Source organism: Microchirus variegatus (assembly GCF_963457635.1).
Source record: "Microchirus variegatus genome assembly, chromosome: 18".
Taxonomy (NCBI): domain Eukaryota; kingdom Metazoa; phylum Chordata; class Actinopteri; order Pleuronectiformes; family Soleidae; genus Microchirus; species Microchirus variegatus.
Window position 1 is genome coordinate 16,222,784 of NC_139819.1, and position 18,308 is coordinate 16,241,091.

General features: G+C 42.8%; 2 protein-coding genes across 2 annotated transcripts; one reads left to right on the forward strand and one right to left on the reverse strand.

The window, feature by feature from the left end:
* Positions 1 to 267: 267 nt before the first annotated feature.
* On the reverse strand, positions 268 to 6,515 carry chek2 (checkpoint kinase 2; the record flags this gene model as incomplete). Its single annotated transcript, XM_083904623.1, has 14 exons — positions 268 to 378; positions 450 to 560; positions 1,065 to 1,150; positions 1,239 to 1,354; positions 1,606 to 1,769; positions 2,397 to 2,483; positions 3,130 to 3,229; positions 4,130 to 4,194; positions 4,291 to 4,344; positions 4,493 to 4,589; positions 4,666 to 4,756; positions 4,967 to 5,099; positions 5,268 to 5,392; positions 6,206 to 6,515. 14 exons carry the CDS (start codon positions 6,513 to 6,515, stop codon positions 268 to 270), a joined length of 1,650 nt encoding a protein of 549 aa, XP_083760749.1.
* A 1,791-nt stretch (positions 6,516 to 8,306) lies between these two features.
* On the forward strand, positions 8,307 to 13,296 carry entr1 (endosome associated trafficking regulator 1; the record flags this gene model as incomplete). The annotated part of the gene is made up of 10 exons (XM_083904624.1): positions 8,307 to 8,349; positions 9,746 to 9,846; positions 9,930 to 10,015; positions 10,211 to 10,330; positions 10,475 to 10,619; positions 11,002 to 11,075; positions 11,186 to 11,297; positions 12,501 to 12,563; positions 12,877 to 13,020; positions 13,210 to 13,296. The coding sequence occupies 10 exons, from the start codon at positions 8,307 to 8,309 to the stop codon at positions 13,294 to 13,296; spliced, it is 975 nt and encodes a 324-aa protein (XP_083760750.1).
* Between the last annotated feature and the right edge of the window lie 5,012 nt (positions 13,297 to 18,308).

Genomic DNA, 18,308 nt, shown 5'->3' on the forward strand with positions numbered 1-18,308 from the left:
CCTTTACCTCAGTTACCTGATTGTTGTAGACTTCATTTACATTTAGGGCATTATACTAATTTAACTAAGTAAAAATAAATCTCATTATTGACTATGTTTATGTTCAATGAAGTCCATCAATATGTCACAGAGATCACATCACATCCTATAACCAGCACACGTAAACTTTACTAGAAAACATTAGAAACTTTATTTACACAAGTCTCTCAGCAGTGAACAGGGAGCAGAGTCACATGACCTGAGCAATGGCTGAACCAGATTGGTCCACTACAGTAAGTCGGCGGGTGGGGGTTGGGTTCGTTTGGCGGGATGATCCTCTTCCTTCTCTTCTTCTTCATCTCGTCCTCGTTTCCTCCCAGTGGAGTGTGACGCCACTGCCTGTGGGGGGAGGAGTCAGTGGGTGGGGTCGGTTTTACTAACAGAGCACATGTGTTTGAGTGTGTGTTTACCATGGAAGAAGCGGTGTTGTCTCCTGCAACAGCAACTGTGGCGCCCTCTGCAGCAGTGGAGTCTCCATCAGGGTACATGAGTCTTTGAGCCGTCTCAATCATCTCAGGATCCTACAAATATGACAGCATATTGATTTCTGTTTCATTGATTTCTGTGGTTCTGTTACTTCTTGATGTAATTATAACTGTGATACCACACATTCATGAAATATTTTTACTCTGAACTTGAACCAAAATCTGACATCCAGGACCTAGATGCAAGACCCTGAGCCAGGATATGAGATTCTAGACCTGGTACTAGGATTATAGAACACATCTTGAGACTCAGAACCCCCGATGTAATTCCCTCAACTATGATCACACACAAGGGCATTTACCTAAATATCTACTTCTTTCAAGCACTTTCAATGACCCATGACTATTTAGGGAGGTTTTCAAAAACTTTCCATGGCCCTGGACATATTTTTTTCCCTCAAATTCAAGGATTTCAAGGACCCATGAGAAACCTATGTAAGATCCTGGACTGGCCAGACTTGATGGACATGAAAAATTGAGCTGGTGTATTTGTATGTACAGTATTACTGCAGTACTGTGTACCAGGCGAGAGTTAAATACCTGCAACCACGGGTGCTGCAGAGCTTCTTCTATGGTCATCCTCTTATTGGGATCAACGACGAGCAGCTTCCTCACCACATCTTTGGCTGCAACACACACACACACACACACGTATTGCAGTAGTTTTGCTGTAGTACTGCAATCAGCAGCAGTAAAATGACAGTAGTGTAGCACCTTGATCAGAGATACATCTCCACTTGGCCTGAACCATGGTGAATTCACCTCTGATGATCTGATCCGTGACAGAGTGTTGACCAAATTTCTCATGGAATGGAGGGTAACCACCCAAACTGAGAGACGGAGGGACAGAATCATAATAACAATAATAATAATGAATGAAGAATAATAATAATAATAATAATAATAATAATAATAACTCTTTCAATTACAATAGGGTTCTTGCACAGTCGTGCTCGAACCCTAATTATATTTGGAGTCGCCTTTCATGACACTCAAGGTCGCCGGTGATTGATCATGCCATCAATCATCCAGTTAGAGACAGAGCAGAGGCAAGACAGACTGGACAGATAAGTGAGCGTACCAGACGAACAGGAGGACTCCAAGGCTCCAAGCGTCCACAGCAATACCATATCCTGTTGTCGATGCCTGGGTGAAGACTTCAGGGGCAAGGTAAGATGGAGTCCCACACAGCGTCCTCATCAACACGGCCTGTTCCAGGATTCTGGACTGGTTAAAGTCTGTCACCTGATGCACACAGAGGGAGAGTGAAGTCATATTCACACCAGTCCTTCTAATTCGAATCCTAGTTCGTTTGCTCGGATAGTCCGGTTCGTTTGGGGAGGTGTGAATGTGCAACTAAACTCTGATCTGCAACAAAAGAAGCCAACTCTGGTCGGTCTAAAACATAGGTCTCGGTTTGCTTCTAGTGAACCAAATGCAGGAAATGGACTACAATGCAGGGCATTTTGGGTAAACACGTGTCATATGTTCACATGAAACAAAATAAACCCAAGACTGATAGGATTTGAAGCAGCTGCATGTGGAGGAAACAAAAGTTGTCCTGCATGAAGCAGTAGATGAGCGAGTTTTCTTGTTAATTTTTTGTCTTGTCTTCTAATTGAGTAATACTCGATGCAGCGTTGCCTCAGGCGAGAAGGGGAATACGGTATTAAAATGTTCAGTTCACTAAAGTGCAGTGTGAAAGCAAACTTGGACCGACTGAATGTTGTAACCCCCAATTGATCCAAGTCCCAAATTCCCCAAAAATCTAGCGGCTTATTAGGTGTAAATAAGATTTAAGAGAGGAAGAAGTCTGTCAACCAAACAACCAGTCAGTCAGTCAGTCAGTCAATATGATGACTGAATGTCTACCTTGATGAGACAGATGTCCTCATTCGAGGACAGTAGAATGTTCTCTGGTTTCAGGTCCCTGTGGATGATCCCATTACTGTGGAGGTACTGAACATGCACATATGCAACACAAACACAGGTTATTTATTTACAAACAAATGTTAGTTGCAGGTGTGTAATGGATTTAAAGCTCCCACAGACGGGAAGTTCCAATTAACGCCGTTTTTTTTTAGTGTGTATCTGCACCATTACCTTGTTTATGAAGCCCTTAAAATTTGGAAACAAACAGTTCAGCCACTGCTCAGAACTCTGGGTTTTATTGTATTCTCGGGCTCTGCAAGCGCTCTGAAAAAGCCTGGAATCGTGATGTAAGGATCACTTCTGCTGAACAGCACATCGTCCTACATCCACCCTTCCAGAGGGGGAGCTGTGCTTCTGAGAGCAGACGTGCTAATTACGTCACTTCGAGGTACCTGGCCAATCACAAGACAGTTGAGAAAGCTCTCGTTGGCTGGCCAATCACAACACAGTTCTGTCTTCTGGGGGTGAGATTTTGGTCTGAAACAGCGCGGCTGACGAGAGCTTCAGTGAGGAGAGTTTAGGAGGTTTTTGACCATAAAGACAAGTTAATGTATGCAAGTAGACCTCCATAACTCACATATATGTGCGATAGGACCACTCTCTGGGAGCTTTAAACTATGATTATGTTCTTTGTTTTTTTTTACCACAGTAACACCACATCAGCTGTGCTCACCTGCACCGCCCGCAGCATCTGGTAGAAGTAAAGCTTGGCCACAGATTCTTTAAGCTGCTGCTGAGACTTCACTCTTTGAAATAGTTCACCTCCCTCCATTCTGAGGAAAACAGCACAGTCACTGTTTAAGGTCCACTCCAAGATGTTTTTAAATGTGGTGTGTGTATTAGGTATTGACATAAAATTAGCATTTTACATAATGCTGACTGCACTGTATATGACCTCTGTAACTAGAAACCACAGAATATAGGCAGGCTTTCTCTCAGTAAAAACATGCAGACACACTGGAATAAACAGATCTGCTAATAAAGTCTATGTGAGGACACATATTATACCCTATTTTAAGTTAAGTTAAGCTAAGCTAAGTAAACCTAGTTCCCTGGTGTCCTAATGAACATGTCTGGGTCAAAATACCTTACGGATGAAGCACCACAGCAGTTCAACCACTCTGCCAAAACAGCCCTGTTCACAACGCCGTGTTTTGAGTGTCTGTCTCTTTAACACAGGAAACTACATCAGCGTCACTGAGGCTCCGGCAGCTAACAGCAGTTAGCATTTGGAAAATCCATAATTTGCCGACTCTAGCCAGCACATTCCCGTGATATATAAAATTTTATTCCTCTGAGGCTGGAAGTTTGTGTAGAACTCTGTGCTGCACTGTGGAGCCAAGAATAGAACACTTTGCAGACTTCCGCTCTTCCGGGTACTATTGGGCCTTCAGAGTCCCAAATATAAGGATTTAAATGATTAAAAAGTTGATTTTGCATAACATGTCTCCTTTAAGTAAACAACACCTTAAGAATATGTTCACTGTCTAATGAGATAAAGCAGAAATCAAGTAATTAAGCATAGATTTTACTAGGTGAACCTTTAGTTACATCAGCGCAGTCACCTTTATGTGAAACGCTGACTATGTGTCATACAACCACACACACCACCACAGAGTGTCACTTTAAATACTATTCTAACAATTTGAAAAGAGTCAAATGCAAAATCTCACAGCTCCAACACGATGAAGAAACTGTCCTCTGTCTGATAGAAGTCCCATGTCTTCATAAGACAAGGCTGCAGGAAAGGACACAAGGAGAGGAGTATTGTTGGGGTTTGACCATGATATGATTAGGAGTTTGTATCATGTCTCTTCATTAGTTTCAGACTCACATGATTTATTCTTTGTAGAATCTCTATCTCGGTCTGTGCATTACGTGTTGCCGTCTGTGACAAAAATAAAGCATGGATCACATGATTCCTGGCTGTAATTTGTCCAGAGTGACATCAGACCGTCACTTTATAGCTCTGAGTATTTTGACATCATGTTTGTAGTTCTCCTCTTTAAAGGGAGGAAACAGAGGAGCAGACTCACCCCTTCGGACTTAAAGTTGTTCTTGTTGATTACTTTCACTGCAAATTTGTTACAGCTCCCTCTCTCAAAGGCCAGTTTCACTTCACCACAAACTCCTCTGAAACACAAACACAACAAAATGTATTGCGAGGCGCAGGAAGTGACATCACTGCTGTGATAAGGGTCACACTCACGTGCCAATGCGTCGAGTCAGCAGATATTTCTCCTGAAGCTCTTTAGGTAAATTGGACTGATCATCAGAAATCAGGTCAATGAAAACAAAGACTGAAGACACGGAGAGCGAGAGAGACACAGGTTAATACAAGGTAGTAATCGATCTTTATCAATACTTCGATAGTTATTTTTGTATTGACTAGTAAATAATTCAGCAAACCGATTAGAGAAAATGGTTAAAAATGTCTACATGTATCAGCAGAACTCAGGATTGTGAACATTTGTTCCACAGGTTGGGCCTAGTTTTTACATTTCATTGACCTTTGTTGCGTTGCTCAGCCAGAGCAAGGACAGCATTGTTCACCAGCGGAAGCTTCTTGTCCTTGCCAATCAGTATTCCATCAACAAAGGTCCCATTATTACTGTAGTCCTCCACAAAGACTTCATTGCCCATCTGAGAAGACAGCCAGACAGACAGAGTCTGAGAGACGGAAAGACACACAACATACTTGCATGCACCATGACGAGTCAGTAAACAGTAGTAGTGGTAGTTGTCATAGTTCTCAGAGGAGACGGAGAAGTAGCATTAGTAATTACATTTGTAGTAACATAGAAATTTTACTCTGTAAATTTTGAAGTGTCTCTTGCTGTATATTCTGGCCCTGGTGGATCCTGGTTCATCAGGATCATCCAGAATGTAGTTACACTTTGCACCACGTCCAAACAGGTAGTGGTCTTCTATACAGTCTGCAAACAAACAAAGACAATTTTAGATAATCTTAATAGTTGTGAGGGTAAGAGCATATGAGCACATGCTGTATTAGATTAGATATCACACACATCACCATTTCATACATTATATAAACAAACAAGTGCTGCTTCACTCTTATTATTTGTAACATTAAAGGCGCCATAAGTGAGATGTGGCCAAAAACAGTTAGTACACTCAAATTCAAAATACCGAGGTCTTTTAGGTTTCGTTTCCTCCGCCATTGACGCTCAGACGTAACTGGCAACTTGGCAGCTGAGACTCTACTGACTGCAATGATTGGTAGATGGCGGTAGGTGGCGCCACATGCCAAAACATGACTTCAAAACATAAACATGATTTGTGGTCGGCAAAAGATTTTTTTTAATGCGAATATTTTGCCTGTACTGTTGTTGTTGGTGAGTTCAGTATGTTATATGAACATTATTCCCGAGTCTCTGTGACATATTAGGAGGATTTTATGGTCAGTTGCTTTAGTTTTATGACATAATGCACCTTTAAAGATTTAATATGCAATACTTTGGTGCCTCTCGTTATAGCAGTCGAGCACACGTCCGACAAAAACAAAACTGATTGCGACGGGATGCCAGAAAGCCATTTACTATACATGTACTGTACTGTTGCATTCAAGCAGAACCAATGATGTTATATTTTCAACATATAGATTGTACCAAGGACATCCTGAACTGAAACTCACAGGTTAACAGTGGTCATAAATGATGTGTAGTACTACAACTAATAACAATATGCTAATGTCTTAGTAGGTCACAACCAGGTATGCAAGAACTCACCAAGGCTCCTGAAACCTCGGGCCATAGGAAGCAGGCGGCCCCAGGGTTGTGGTTCAGGCTCCTCTGGGACAGATGCCAGAGTGACAGGAATGGTGTCCAAGCTGCTCAGGGTCCCAGAGCCACTGGACGACTGGCTGGCTGAGGTTGGTCCGCTGGATGAACTAGAGCCAGTCTGGGACTGGGACTTGGGCTGGGACGTAGACTGAGTGGAAAGTGCCTGTGATGGGGACAGGGTGGACTGTGCCTGAGACTGGGTGGCAGGCTGTGAGGTTTGAGGTTGTTCACCCTCATGTGGAACCTCCTCAGACATTTTCTACCTCTGCAGATAAGAAATATCAAAACAAAATATTACACATCGGAACTCACCACAATTAAAATGTATAAGTGAAAATCATAGGTATTAGACCCTATTCAACTCCGACTGGGAGACATTAAAGCTGCAGTTGGTAGGATCATTGGAAACAATAGTTTATTTTTCAGTTTTATCCATAGGTCATTAAAATATATTTTGGTATTGTAGCCACCATTCCTGATCTCCTCTCTTCAAATGAGCACAGGCAATGAGGCAATCTCAATTTCCTAATATTATTTGCATTTATTTTCCTACTCTCTTTTCAGCTCTTTCCCCGTTTTTTAGGCTTCGTTGCAGTGTAGCAATTTGTTGATGACTGAAAGGACTTTTATGCAGAATAAGTGTAGTGGAAAAGCCAATAGGACACCTTCTCTCTCTCTCTGTCCAATGACTGGTAAATGTTGCAAAATAATGTATTATTAAATTGTAATTGTAATTGTAATAATGGGTTTGTTCACGCCAAACACAACTCATTTTTTTCCAAGCAATGAAATTACATTCACAAACTGTGAACAGAGCTGAGAGGAGGTGCAGAAGAAGTGTTGTCTTTTAGCATACGAGAGTTAGTTTCACATATGTAACAAGATACCTGGCTAAATAAAAATGAGGGATGCAAATCTCAGCAGCTGTAACACAAGCAGAAAAAAGCACCCTGTTCATTTTATAGATCTGGGATAAAGTGGTGGTGCTCATATTATATTTAGATGTATTATTGTATATTTCACATGTGTAACAAACTTCCTGGCTACATAAAATGAGGGATGTAAATCTCTGCAGCTGTATAACTATCTCTGCCAAAAAATGCACCCCTTGTGAACTTTATTTTGTACATCATTTGAGATAAAGTGGTGGTGCTCATGTTTTATTTGGATGTATTATAGTATATTTCACATGAGTAACAAACTTCCTGGCTACACAAAATGAGGGATGTAAATCTCTGCAGCTGTATAACTATCTCTGCCAAAAAATGCACCCCCTGTGTATTTAATTTAGAACAGCATTTGGGATGAAGTGATGGTGCTCATGTTATTTGGGTGCATTTCGCTTTAACGAGGTGTATCTCATTTACTCTGATAACTTATAATCACTAATAAAACCTAAAAGTATCGCCACTGTTGTCAATGTTCCATGTTTTCGACTTCAATCGTGCGCGTTCCCGTCAGATGCGCGCGTGCAACTCTGCAGACACGCAGAGCTAGAGCTCCCGCCTCTCGTGCTCGTGCCCATGACCAGGCCTGATGTTTATTTGTTTTCTGACAATAAGACATTTTAAGTCCCCCTCTTTCCACCGCCTGCGACTCAGAATGGACTGAATGTGAGCCAGAACCAAATGACCCGGTTTGACATCCGCGCTCAGCCCACTGAGCTTCCTCACGTCACCGAGGAAACGAGCCGTGTCACATTAATGTCAACCGTTTATTCTAACACTCACCGGGTAATACGCTCCTCTCCTCCGGTCTGTGCAGGTCAACGAACCGGACACACACAGTCAGTCACACTTGACACGTGTTGAAGAATTTTACCGGGACTTCAGTAGGAAAACCTATTTCCTTGTAGCATGCCGTACCTTTACGTCATGTCACGGTTGCAGCAAATGAGAAGTTAGAGAAAGGGTCACGTGATCATGGAGCTGCCCTGGTGTGTTTCCGGGTCTGGATAATGATATGTCCTGCAGAGGAGAGACGGCGGGAGAAGACGACGAGGATTAATGTGATGAATAAGTGACTAGTGTCCATCACCTACGTCATCATGTCCAAACAGAGGACAGCCAAGACCCTTATCATCACGGACGGTGAGTCCACGCTCAGATCGCTCCAAAAATGCGTTTGTTTGTTAGAATAAAAACAAACAAACATCACAGTTCAAGTTGACAGGGACTGTGTCCACAGTTTAACAGCAGCGAGGCCGACAACATCTGGATTCATCATCACCACTGTGTACCTTAGATCTATATCGATTATTATTATTATTATACTGTGGTTAAGGCACTGACACAGTCAGATCTGACTTTCACTGACAGCCCAGCATGATCACTGTTATTGAAAACATGGCTGCCACCAATTGGAAAACTTAAGCTTGTGTCACTTTCTCTTCTGCAACAAAGTCTGGAAAGAAAATCAGCATTTTTACATCATGACATAAGTTGTTGATCCACTTTAGGTCAGTAAGCTCAAATATGTTTTTTTGTGAAGCAGAAGGTCCTGGTCCTGTGTTCTTCTCAGCTAAAGTCACTATGTATTTTGGTACCTGATAGGGAGTTTACAAAGTGACACAAACTTCAGTTTCTAGTTGGAAAAGTGGCAAACGTCCCTTTTTCGTCCCAACTGGTTCACAGTAAGGACATGGTCAGTTCTGACGATGTGTCAGTATCTCATAGTCCATCCATCCATTATCTACCGCTTTATCCTCCAGGGTCACGGGGGTGCTGTGCCTATCTCAGCTGACATTGGGCGATAGGCGGGGTACACTCTGGACAGTTCGCCAGTCCATTGCAGGACCACATAAAGAGACAAAACAACCATTTACTCACACTTATCTCATAGTCACCCCTCAAAAAAAGTTGGGTCTCCAAGTGAGATCTATATTATTTTATTTACGTTAGGTCTGTTAGACCTGTCCTCATGAACAAGGTCAGAGACTCCTCTGACATGAACGGTCAAAGCTAATTGCATTAGGGATGTGAATCTTTGGGTGTCTCACGATTCGATTCATACGATTCTCAATTCAAACAATTCTTGATTCAAAAATTGATAAAAAGCATAGTGTGTTAAGGCAAATTATGGCATCAAAACAATACTTGTTTGTATCAGATAATGTGATTTCAGATAAACCGATTCCAATGATGTAATCACACAAAGGCAAACTTAAGACAAAAGTTAAGTTATTCATTCAAAACAAATAAAAACTCACTTACTGTACAAAAAAACAACGTGCATAAATAAATGCTTAGGCTAGCTGCCTTTTTCTCCCAGAAGTTACAATAATAAACTGCACACAAATAACACAAACTGGTGTTTTGTGTGGTTTTTCAAAATAGAAACTTTTTTGAAAATCGATTTTTGAAGTTTATGAATCAATTCCTAATTGTGGATGATTAGAATCGCAATTCTTATGTGAATCGATTTTCCCCCCCACCCCTAAATTGCATGTATGTCAGTGGAAACCTCTTCACCTGTTTTCTTCTCCAGATGAAGAGATGCAGCCTGGTGAGCTGAACCCATTCTCGTTCAGAGAGTTCCTACGCTGGAAAAACGAGGACCAGGAGCAGGAGCATCGGGCGCTCGGTGAGGTAGGTAGACCACAGAGTTTGTAGCTAAGTTACCATTTCACTCACTCACTATGTTTCTGTTTCTGTAATTCCTCTTCTCTCAGGGCATGTTCGTTGTTGGGACCTCAACCATTGAATCTGATGTCAGAAGCCATTTCTTCCACAAGCCCTCTCTGGCACCACGGGTAGAGTAACTTCATGACTCAATGTGCACTTACTGGTTTAGAATTATCACAGATTCCAGGCTCTCGTGTGAAAAGGTACCTACTTTTTCTTGAACCTGAGGACAAAAGAAACAAGGTTTCAGGAGGACACAGGAGAAGACTACACCGATAGGGACAGTTTTCAGTTTAACCATCAGTTACTTACATGACGTAACAACCAGTTTCTATCTGTCCAATCAGGAGGAAGAAGAGGAGGGGTGGGGGCAGAGCCTTCAGTCCGGTGTAGATAGCACTTCCTCCCTCTGCACAGAGGAGGACGACGATGATGAAGAGGAGACCAGGTCAGTGTATCTGCTGCTCCAGTTTCTTCCAGTGACGCCATCAGAACAAATTGTGTTACCTTGAACAGATCCAAGATCAGTTCAGCTGTAAATCAAACAAATCATCTCTAGTCATCTGACATCATCTGGATCTCAATCAAACAGGTTCTCCTCAAAACCTGATGACCAGCAAAGAGGAGGAGGAGGAGAAGGAGGAGGAGAGAACTATGAAGGGGATGATGAGACCTCCATGGCAGAACCTGGCACTTCCCTCAGGAGAAGGAGTGGAAGGAACAGCCACATACAACAGGTACCACACACACAGAAAACAATGTTTCATGACCAGAGCAGAACCTCAGAGAACTGAGTGGTGAACATTTCACTAAAAACATAAAGAACAGAAGACATGGAGTGAAGAACCCTTCTGAACTATAGATTACATCAGCTACCACCACGACTACCAAATTAAAGAACTAAAGCAAACGTTATTTTAGGACTTTTTGACCTCAGCTGCAGACAGTGACGTTCCTAATGTCAGTCATTTAAAACTCTAAATTGTCCTGTAAACTCTTTTTAAAGTGTTTTTCAAACATTCAAAGCTTTCATGCAGGCAGCAACAGCTGGAGAAAGCACATTTTTGTTGTTTAAATGTACATTATGATTATACACTAGTATGTGTGTGTGTGTTCCAGTTAAAAGAGGAGAACATGTTGTTAAAGAGAACCATTCAGGAGCTGCAGAGGAGTTCAGACGCTAATGAACGCAGGTGATTAAACCCCTTGGTTGAAAATTGGTTAAAGAGTAACCAATTAAAAAAAAAAAAGACAACAGACAATTTACCCATCATGCCTTAGTGTTTGTACTCTTCCCCATCAGGGTGGTGGAGCTGACTGAGGAGCTGCTCCACAGGAGGCATAAAGAGGAGAAGGAGGCTCAAGATCTGGAGAACATGGTTCAGTCTGTGGAGCAGAACCTCCACCTGATGACGGTATGGACTAGGACTCAGTCAGTTCATTCACATCAGGAATCAGGAAGTTTTTACTGAAGCTTCATGTTAAAGCTTGGGTAGGCAACATATTTTTGGTGTTGTTGATCAATAGCTCCATTATAACCTTTCAGAATAATATCAGAGAGACATACACTTCTGCACCTCCACCAGACTGTTTCTTCCTACCTTAAAGGGGACATATTATGCAAAATCAACTTTTTAATAATTTAAATCCTTATATTTGTGACTCTGGAGGCCCTATCAGTTGGCAAAATGTGAAAAAAGATGACTCGCTCATGTTTTTGTGGTCTTCCTCAGTCTAAGTACAGGAGATGAAACACGTAATGTTGACTTCCACACTCATTGGGACGTCACAATGCGCAAAATTCCTGGAATTGTTGTCTCGCGGAGCTCCGCTTTGTCAGTAAAACACACAAGAGTGCAGGTGAGGGCAAAGGTATCCAAAAACCGGAAGTCCTTGAAAAGTTCTATTCTTGGCTCCACAGTGCAGCACAGAGTTCTACACAAACTTCCAGCCTCAGAGGATTTATCTGTCCAGTGGATACATGTTATATATGTCGGCAATGTGCCTGCTAGAGCCTGCAAATGATCACTTTTCCAAATAACTGCTGATAGCTCCCAGTAGCCTCTGTGGCTGATGTCATTTCCTGTCCCTTAAGTTTTGTTTTAATTTTTTTTAAGGTGGACCTAAAGAGATACTACTAAACAGAGCGTTCTGAACAGGGCTGTTTTGGCAGGGTGATTGAACTGCTGTGGTGCTTCATCCTTATGGTATTTTGACCAAAGCATGTCATAGACATGTTCATTAGGACACCAGGGAACTAGGTTCACTTGGAGAAAAAGGGTATGATATGACCCCTTTAAGTCTATCTGGCCAGTGACTGGAGACTCTGACTCACTATTCCAGCATTGATAACAACTGCCCATGCTGCAAAGTGACCTACAAAAGGAAAAAGAGTTAAAAGGAGAATCTAACAAATAAAACCGACGTGTCCGTATGGGTGGAGCCTTTTCAGAGATGGCGAGATTTCTCAGTCATCTGTTGTGTCTGTGTTCATGTGATGTGAGGAGGTAGAGATGACCGATGAGTACAGACTTGAGTACAGATAAAGAGGCAGACATACTGCTGTGGATTATGACTTTTTTATGACAATAAAGTCTACTGATCTATTTATATAACAGAAGCAAGCAATGAAGGCTGAGAACTGTGTGTCCAAACTGAAGGCAGAGCTTCAGCAGCTACAGGTAAGTCTTTATATAAAATGTTTTAATTCCCTGAAGCTTGAGCCACCAGGTAGACATTGGACTTTAAATCAGATTTATAGTCCATTCCAGTTGACGTTTCCGTAGGAAAGTTCACTTTGAGCATTTCCTTAAGTTGTTATTTCAAGTCAACTAATTTGAATGCATGCCCTAAGCTCACAATTCTAGATGGCAGCTCCTTAAGATGTATTAAAGTATTCGAGCACTTGGACGGTATGGTGTTTTTATGTATGAAATGACAGGTTATGTGAAGAGGTGTATGGAGATCTGGACAGTGTGTGTGTGTTTGTCGTAGGTAGAGGTGGACTTGCTGCGGTCGGAGAACAACAGTCTGAAGACGGCAGAGTCTCAGGTCATTATGACCATGAGGCAAAATGCACAGGTGGCGTCAGAGTATCTGAACAAAACGGCGAGCCACGCCCACACTTCCATCAGGTCAGTAACTGCCATCAAATGATGAATCAGTAAAATAAGGATGGCGCCACCTTGTGCTTGTGTCAGTCTCTGACATGTTTGTCTGAACTTGCCCATCCAATGTCATTCCCTTACCACTGGAATGTTATAATTCTACATTTTTTTGGCAGCCCCTTGCTGCGCCTAAAACCTTTATCTGTGTGTCTTCAGTCAGCTGTTGGGGGAAGCAGAGACACTGCGTCTAGTCTCGCAGCTCCTTCAGTCCATCGACAAGATTTCTAACATCGGGACGGAGTCCTGAATGTTTCCCTCTGATGGACATGAGGATGTGGTTGTCATGGAAACAGCCCAGAAAGGACATTCTGTGAGTCTCAATCCTCACCTGCACTGAAGCGTTGATGGCATCACAGCAACTGGGGGGGGACTTCTGGTTCCTGATTGGTCAGTTTGTTGAACATTGTCTCTCTTGAGGACAGACTGATGACAGCCACATTGTAACAGACAGTGTCATCACGACTGAAACATGTTGTCGATTGTGCAGCTGTGAATAGTTTTCTTTAATTAAACTTCTATGTTTGTTTATTAGACACTTGATTGTTTCGTCTGTTACACCTGAAAGACTGAAAAAGAATGTACTGTTGGAGGCTTTAGTGAATCAACAATGTATTGATGTGTGTATCAGTGTACTGATGTATGTGTGTCAGTGTGTGTTAGTGTGTTGACACGCATCAGTGTGTGTATTTGTTGTCTCCAGTGTTCGTTCCACGTCTCCATTTCACTCAGTTGTTTTTGTTTGTCGACGTCTGAGCGCAACAACTCCAACCTGAACAGCTGTTCAAACCGCTGAAACACACATGCACGCATATCAATCACATACATGAAGTAAATGATTGTTTTGTCTTTTTCTGGTGTGTGTTTATGTGCACGCACCTTCACAGCAGCGTCTCTCTGCTCTATGACAGTCACATGTCCCATGGTGCATCTGGCTGTGGTGATAGAGGGCGTAGGTGCTGGCTCAGTGCTGCTATAGGGGGGCAGATATGGGATACCAGGCCAGGTCCTGACACACACATACACACAGTTGTATATACATCCAGGTGTATCGTTGTGATGTCACAGCTGTGATGTAACAGGTCCCTAACTGTACCTGTTCCCTGTGCCTGGTGTTTCTTCTGGTTTAGGTGCCGTCTCCATGGTAACGGTGCTGTCTGAGTGTTGGTGTGACACATGGAAACAAAAATATACTTTAGAACAATCTGTGCTAATGCCTTTATGGTACACCATTATGTTTGATGCTGTTGTTCCACCTAAGACGTGCACATGGCTGCAAGTCTATCTTCTAATTGGCCAGAACGCACATATGACACACCCTGGCTGCAAAGAGTCCCAAGTGAGGCACGCAGGTCAAAAGGTCAAAGGTTACCTGCAGGTGTGAGAAGGTCGTCCAGCAGAGAGAACAGTTTCTCTGTCAGACAGGCTAGTGAAGTTATAAACTCCTTTCCTTGGGCCTGCACACACTCCTGCACACACAAAGTCCTGTTATTAAGCAGTCTCAGCCCTCTTATGTCCTATTTCACCTGTCGCTGTCTCACCTGTAGTTCCACGTGTAAGCAGCAGATGGTGCTGTGCAGCTGCTGCTGTCTGGCCTCCTCTTTGCTCATGACCAGTTGCAGCTCCTTTTGTCTAAGAGACACTCGCAGCCGCTGGACGTTCAACTTCTGGAAAAGAACACAAACATGTTCTGACACAGAATGAACATAGACACCTGCTCAACACTGATCCGAGAGTCACACCTTGTCCTGCTCACTGGCTGCCAGACACTCCACCTGCTTCTTTCTGAGTCCACCCACCATCTCTATGAGCCCCATCTCCTGTTGTTGCTCATAGTTGCTGATTAAAACAGAGGGTAACGAATGCAGCGAATCCCTGAACATAGATTGCTGGTTGACCAAGGCTGACAGGCACACAGTGAAAGAGAGATTGTTATTTGCTCTACTTCAGACCATAGACATACAATATTTTCATGACTGCTCTATGAGGCCTTAAATTGGTCTACTGGGGAAAAAAAATAAAAGACCTAGTTCTAAAGTTAGGGTCAGGTTCATGTGGGGGTGGTTACCTTTTCTGCTTGTGTCCATTAGCTTCATGACCTGTTTCTGGTATCCCAGCAGCCTTTGCTGCACACTCTCAGCCCATTGATCCAAAGTCTGAGGAAGCAGCTGAAATCTGCCGTGACGTTCACTCTGGTAAAAGTCCTTAGAGACAGAAAGACAGATGGATAAATATGATGGAAATGTAACTTAAAATCAGACTATACCTCATGTTTGACAAGTGTCCTACTTATTTCTCTCCTCTTATAATATTGTGTGGCTCATGTTGTCTCTTACTTCTGCAGTCACCAGGAGGACATTGTTAGTTTTCCATAGAATAGAGTTCACTGTGGACATGAAAGACCTGAAACACACACACACACACACAGTGAGATCAGAGATAGGGGCAGTTCTACAGAGGATCCAGAAGGGCCCCTGTAACTGTAGTGAATAAAAATGATTCACTTATTAAAATGAAGGAGCTGGTCTGTACCAGGTCTACATACAGGTTGAAATAAAACTATTCATTCATTCCTTCATTCATACATCATATATACTGTGAAAACACTTACTGTGGCTCCTGCTCTGGTTCTGGTCCAAAGATTTGGAACCTTCGGTCAGTCCTTATGGACCTGCAGCCCCTGTCACTCAAAGACACACACCATCATGTCTGTTACGAGTTATGTCACTTTTACTTTTTTACTTTTTTTTTTTTTTACACTGTGTGTGTGTGTGTGTGTGTGTGTGTGTGTGTGTGTGTGTGTGTGTGTACCTGCGTGCACTGACAGACTCACTACATCTTTGATGAATGCGTTGCACAGAACTCAAACCTGCAGACACACAAACTTGTCAGCTGTGTTCCTATTGGCACTGAAGAAAACAAATCTTTGTAAATGAATGCTAAAATAGCTGATAGGACAGGACGATTATAATGCTTGTATGTGTGTGTGCTTTTTGTCACAGGAGACAGGTGAGCTCAGACCTGTTCTGTCTCTGTCCTCTGCTGCTGCCTCCTCCTGGGCCAAAGACAACCTGGCAATTCAGGACAGAAAAGTAAGATGTTCTTTGTCATTTGTGTTAATATTTACTACCACATATATATCTGTATATATTGACAACTTGACACCAGCTGAAGCTTGTACCTGTTCAGGAACTTAATTATGTCTATAGCTGGGTCATCAAGGACGTTCACACCTGGTTTGCTGGGCTGCAGTAGACCAGGTGGAGCAGATTGGTTGCGCTTCCTGGACATTGGTGAGGCTGACAGAGTTAGGTCTTCCTGCAAAAGACAGTCATCAAAACAAAACACTATTTCAAATGCACATGGACATTAAGTGGACCACTTAAATAGATCCAGGTCACCCACAAAGACAAAAGGAAGTAGAAGTAGGCATAAGTCAGGTAGTCCTGCTGGGCAGGAAGTTGTCTCAGTTTACCAGGATCACAGGTAGTACACACAGTAACAAAATTCAATGTTGGTTCAGTGGGATAAGAGTTAGTCCAGTGGTAATGTTGGTGTTTTCCAAATACACAGGGAGTAACCTACCTGTTCAGATATTAGATACTGAGAGCGCATCCTCAGTTCTTCTCCAATTGAAGACACAAGACAACACACCTGATCTGGAGATACCTGCAGACAGATTGAGACACAGACTGGTCAGAGTCACATGACAGACAGTTTATTGATGGATTTCCAGTTTAACAGACAAGAAGCATGTTAGTACTGTGTACCTGTGCATCCTCCATACTCCTCCTCATATCCTCCAACCTGCTGTTGATTGATGACTGATGCTGATTACTAGCAGCAGCCTGCAGAATGGTCAAAGACATAAAGACATATGGGTGGTTCAGACATATAGTCAGATAGACAGGTTGGGAATACATAGATAGAGACAGACAGGTACCTCAGCTCTGATCTGAATTTGTGTGCTGTTGATAATTTTGTCAATCTTCTCGATGAATTTTGCCTCAGACAGCCGTAGAGACAGTTTCTCCTCAATTTGATCAAACATTTTCTTGACCTGGAGGAGAACAATTAATCTTTACTGGACAGTTTGATACCTGTCTCACAGTCATACTGGACTAGGTATGATGATAAAAAACACTGTTTTATAAGGAAAAGCAGCATGAGTGATGTGGTTGAGAGATATCAGTTGACCTGCTGTAAACTCTTGGACTCAAACACTTCCAGCTCAGAGAAGATGGAATGCTCAGTTACAGTGATGTGTTTGGTTTCCTCCTTCAGCCTCTTCTGTAACATCTTCAACTCTTGAGGAGCAAACTCACCTCCTTCGCCGAACAACCTGCAGGAGGAGAAAACATCTACTAATCACTGTTAACGTTTCCCCTTTGTCACACGAGTGTGCAGGTGCTCAGATCAACCTGAATGAGCTCAGGAGCCCTGTTGTTTTGTTTCTGACTTCCTCCAGTCTGGTGTGGACTGTCTGTCTGAAGGTGGTCTGACAGCTCTGGGTGTGTTTGATGTGTTGATCAACACAGCCCTGCAGAGTGGAGCCTAAAGCCTCCAGCCTACAGAGAAACACAGACACCTGTGATGAATGTTTTGCTCCATCAGTGAGATGACCACAGCTTAGTGAGATGACGGCAGATCAGCTGTTACTGTTGGTTGCTCTTGGCACTCAGGATGTTGTCCTCCATTTTGGACAAAGTGATGGTGATCTTGCTGTTTTGACTGCTGATGGAGGTCTGCAGCTCCTGTAACTCCATCCTGCAGGAGGTCAACATATCCCGCACTTCTCCACAATGAACTTCCACACGTTGGCGATGAAGCAGCAGCTCATCTGAAAAACACACTGAAAGATGAGGGCTTGATTTTATGGAAAATGATATGTATACTGTATACTGCTCCTGATTTTGCTTATGGGGATGGTTTTAGAGCTCATCACTGTAAGTTATATTACAAGAAGGTGGGATGTTACTCTCTCAGTTCATTAACAAGGTGCTGATTTACAAGGCAGACTCACCCAGGCGAGGTTGATATATGTGGGTCTCGATGTGTTGGGGGTTCAGCAGCTGCAGTTGGAGCTCTTGGTCCAAACATACCGCCTCCTTCTTGTCTGTTACCATAGCAACAGCTGACTCGAGGACGCCATGGAAGTGCTGCTCAAGCTGGTCCAAGAAAAGAGTCCGAGTCCTGGACAACAAACACACGGGTAGCCATACATTAGGTGTGATTTAGGTTTATGCTAAGTTAGGGTTAGGT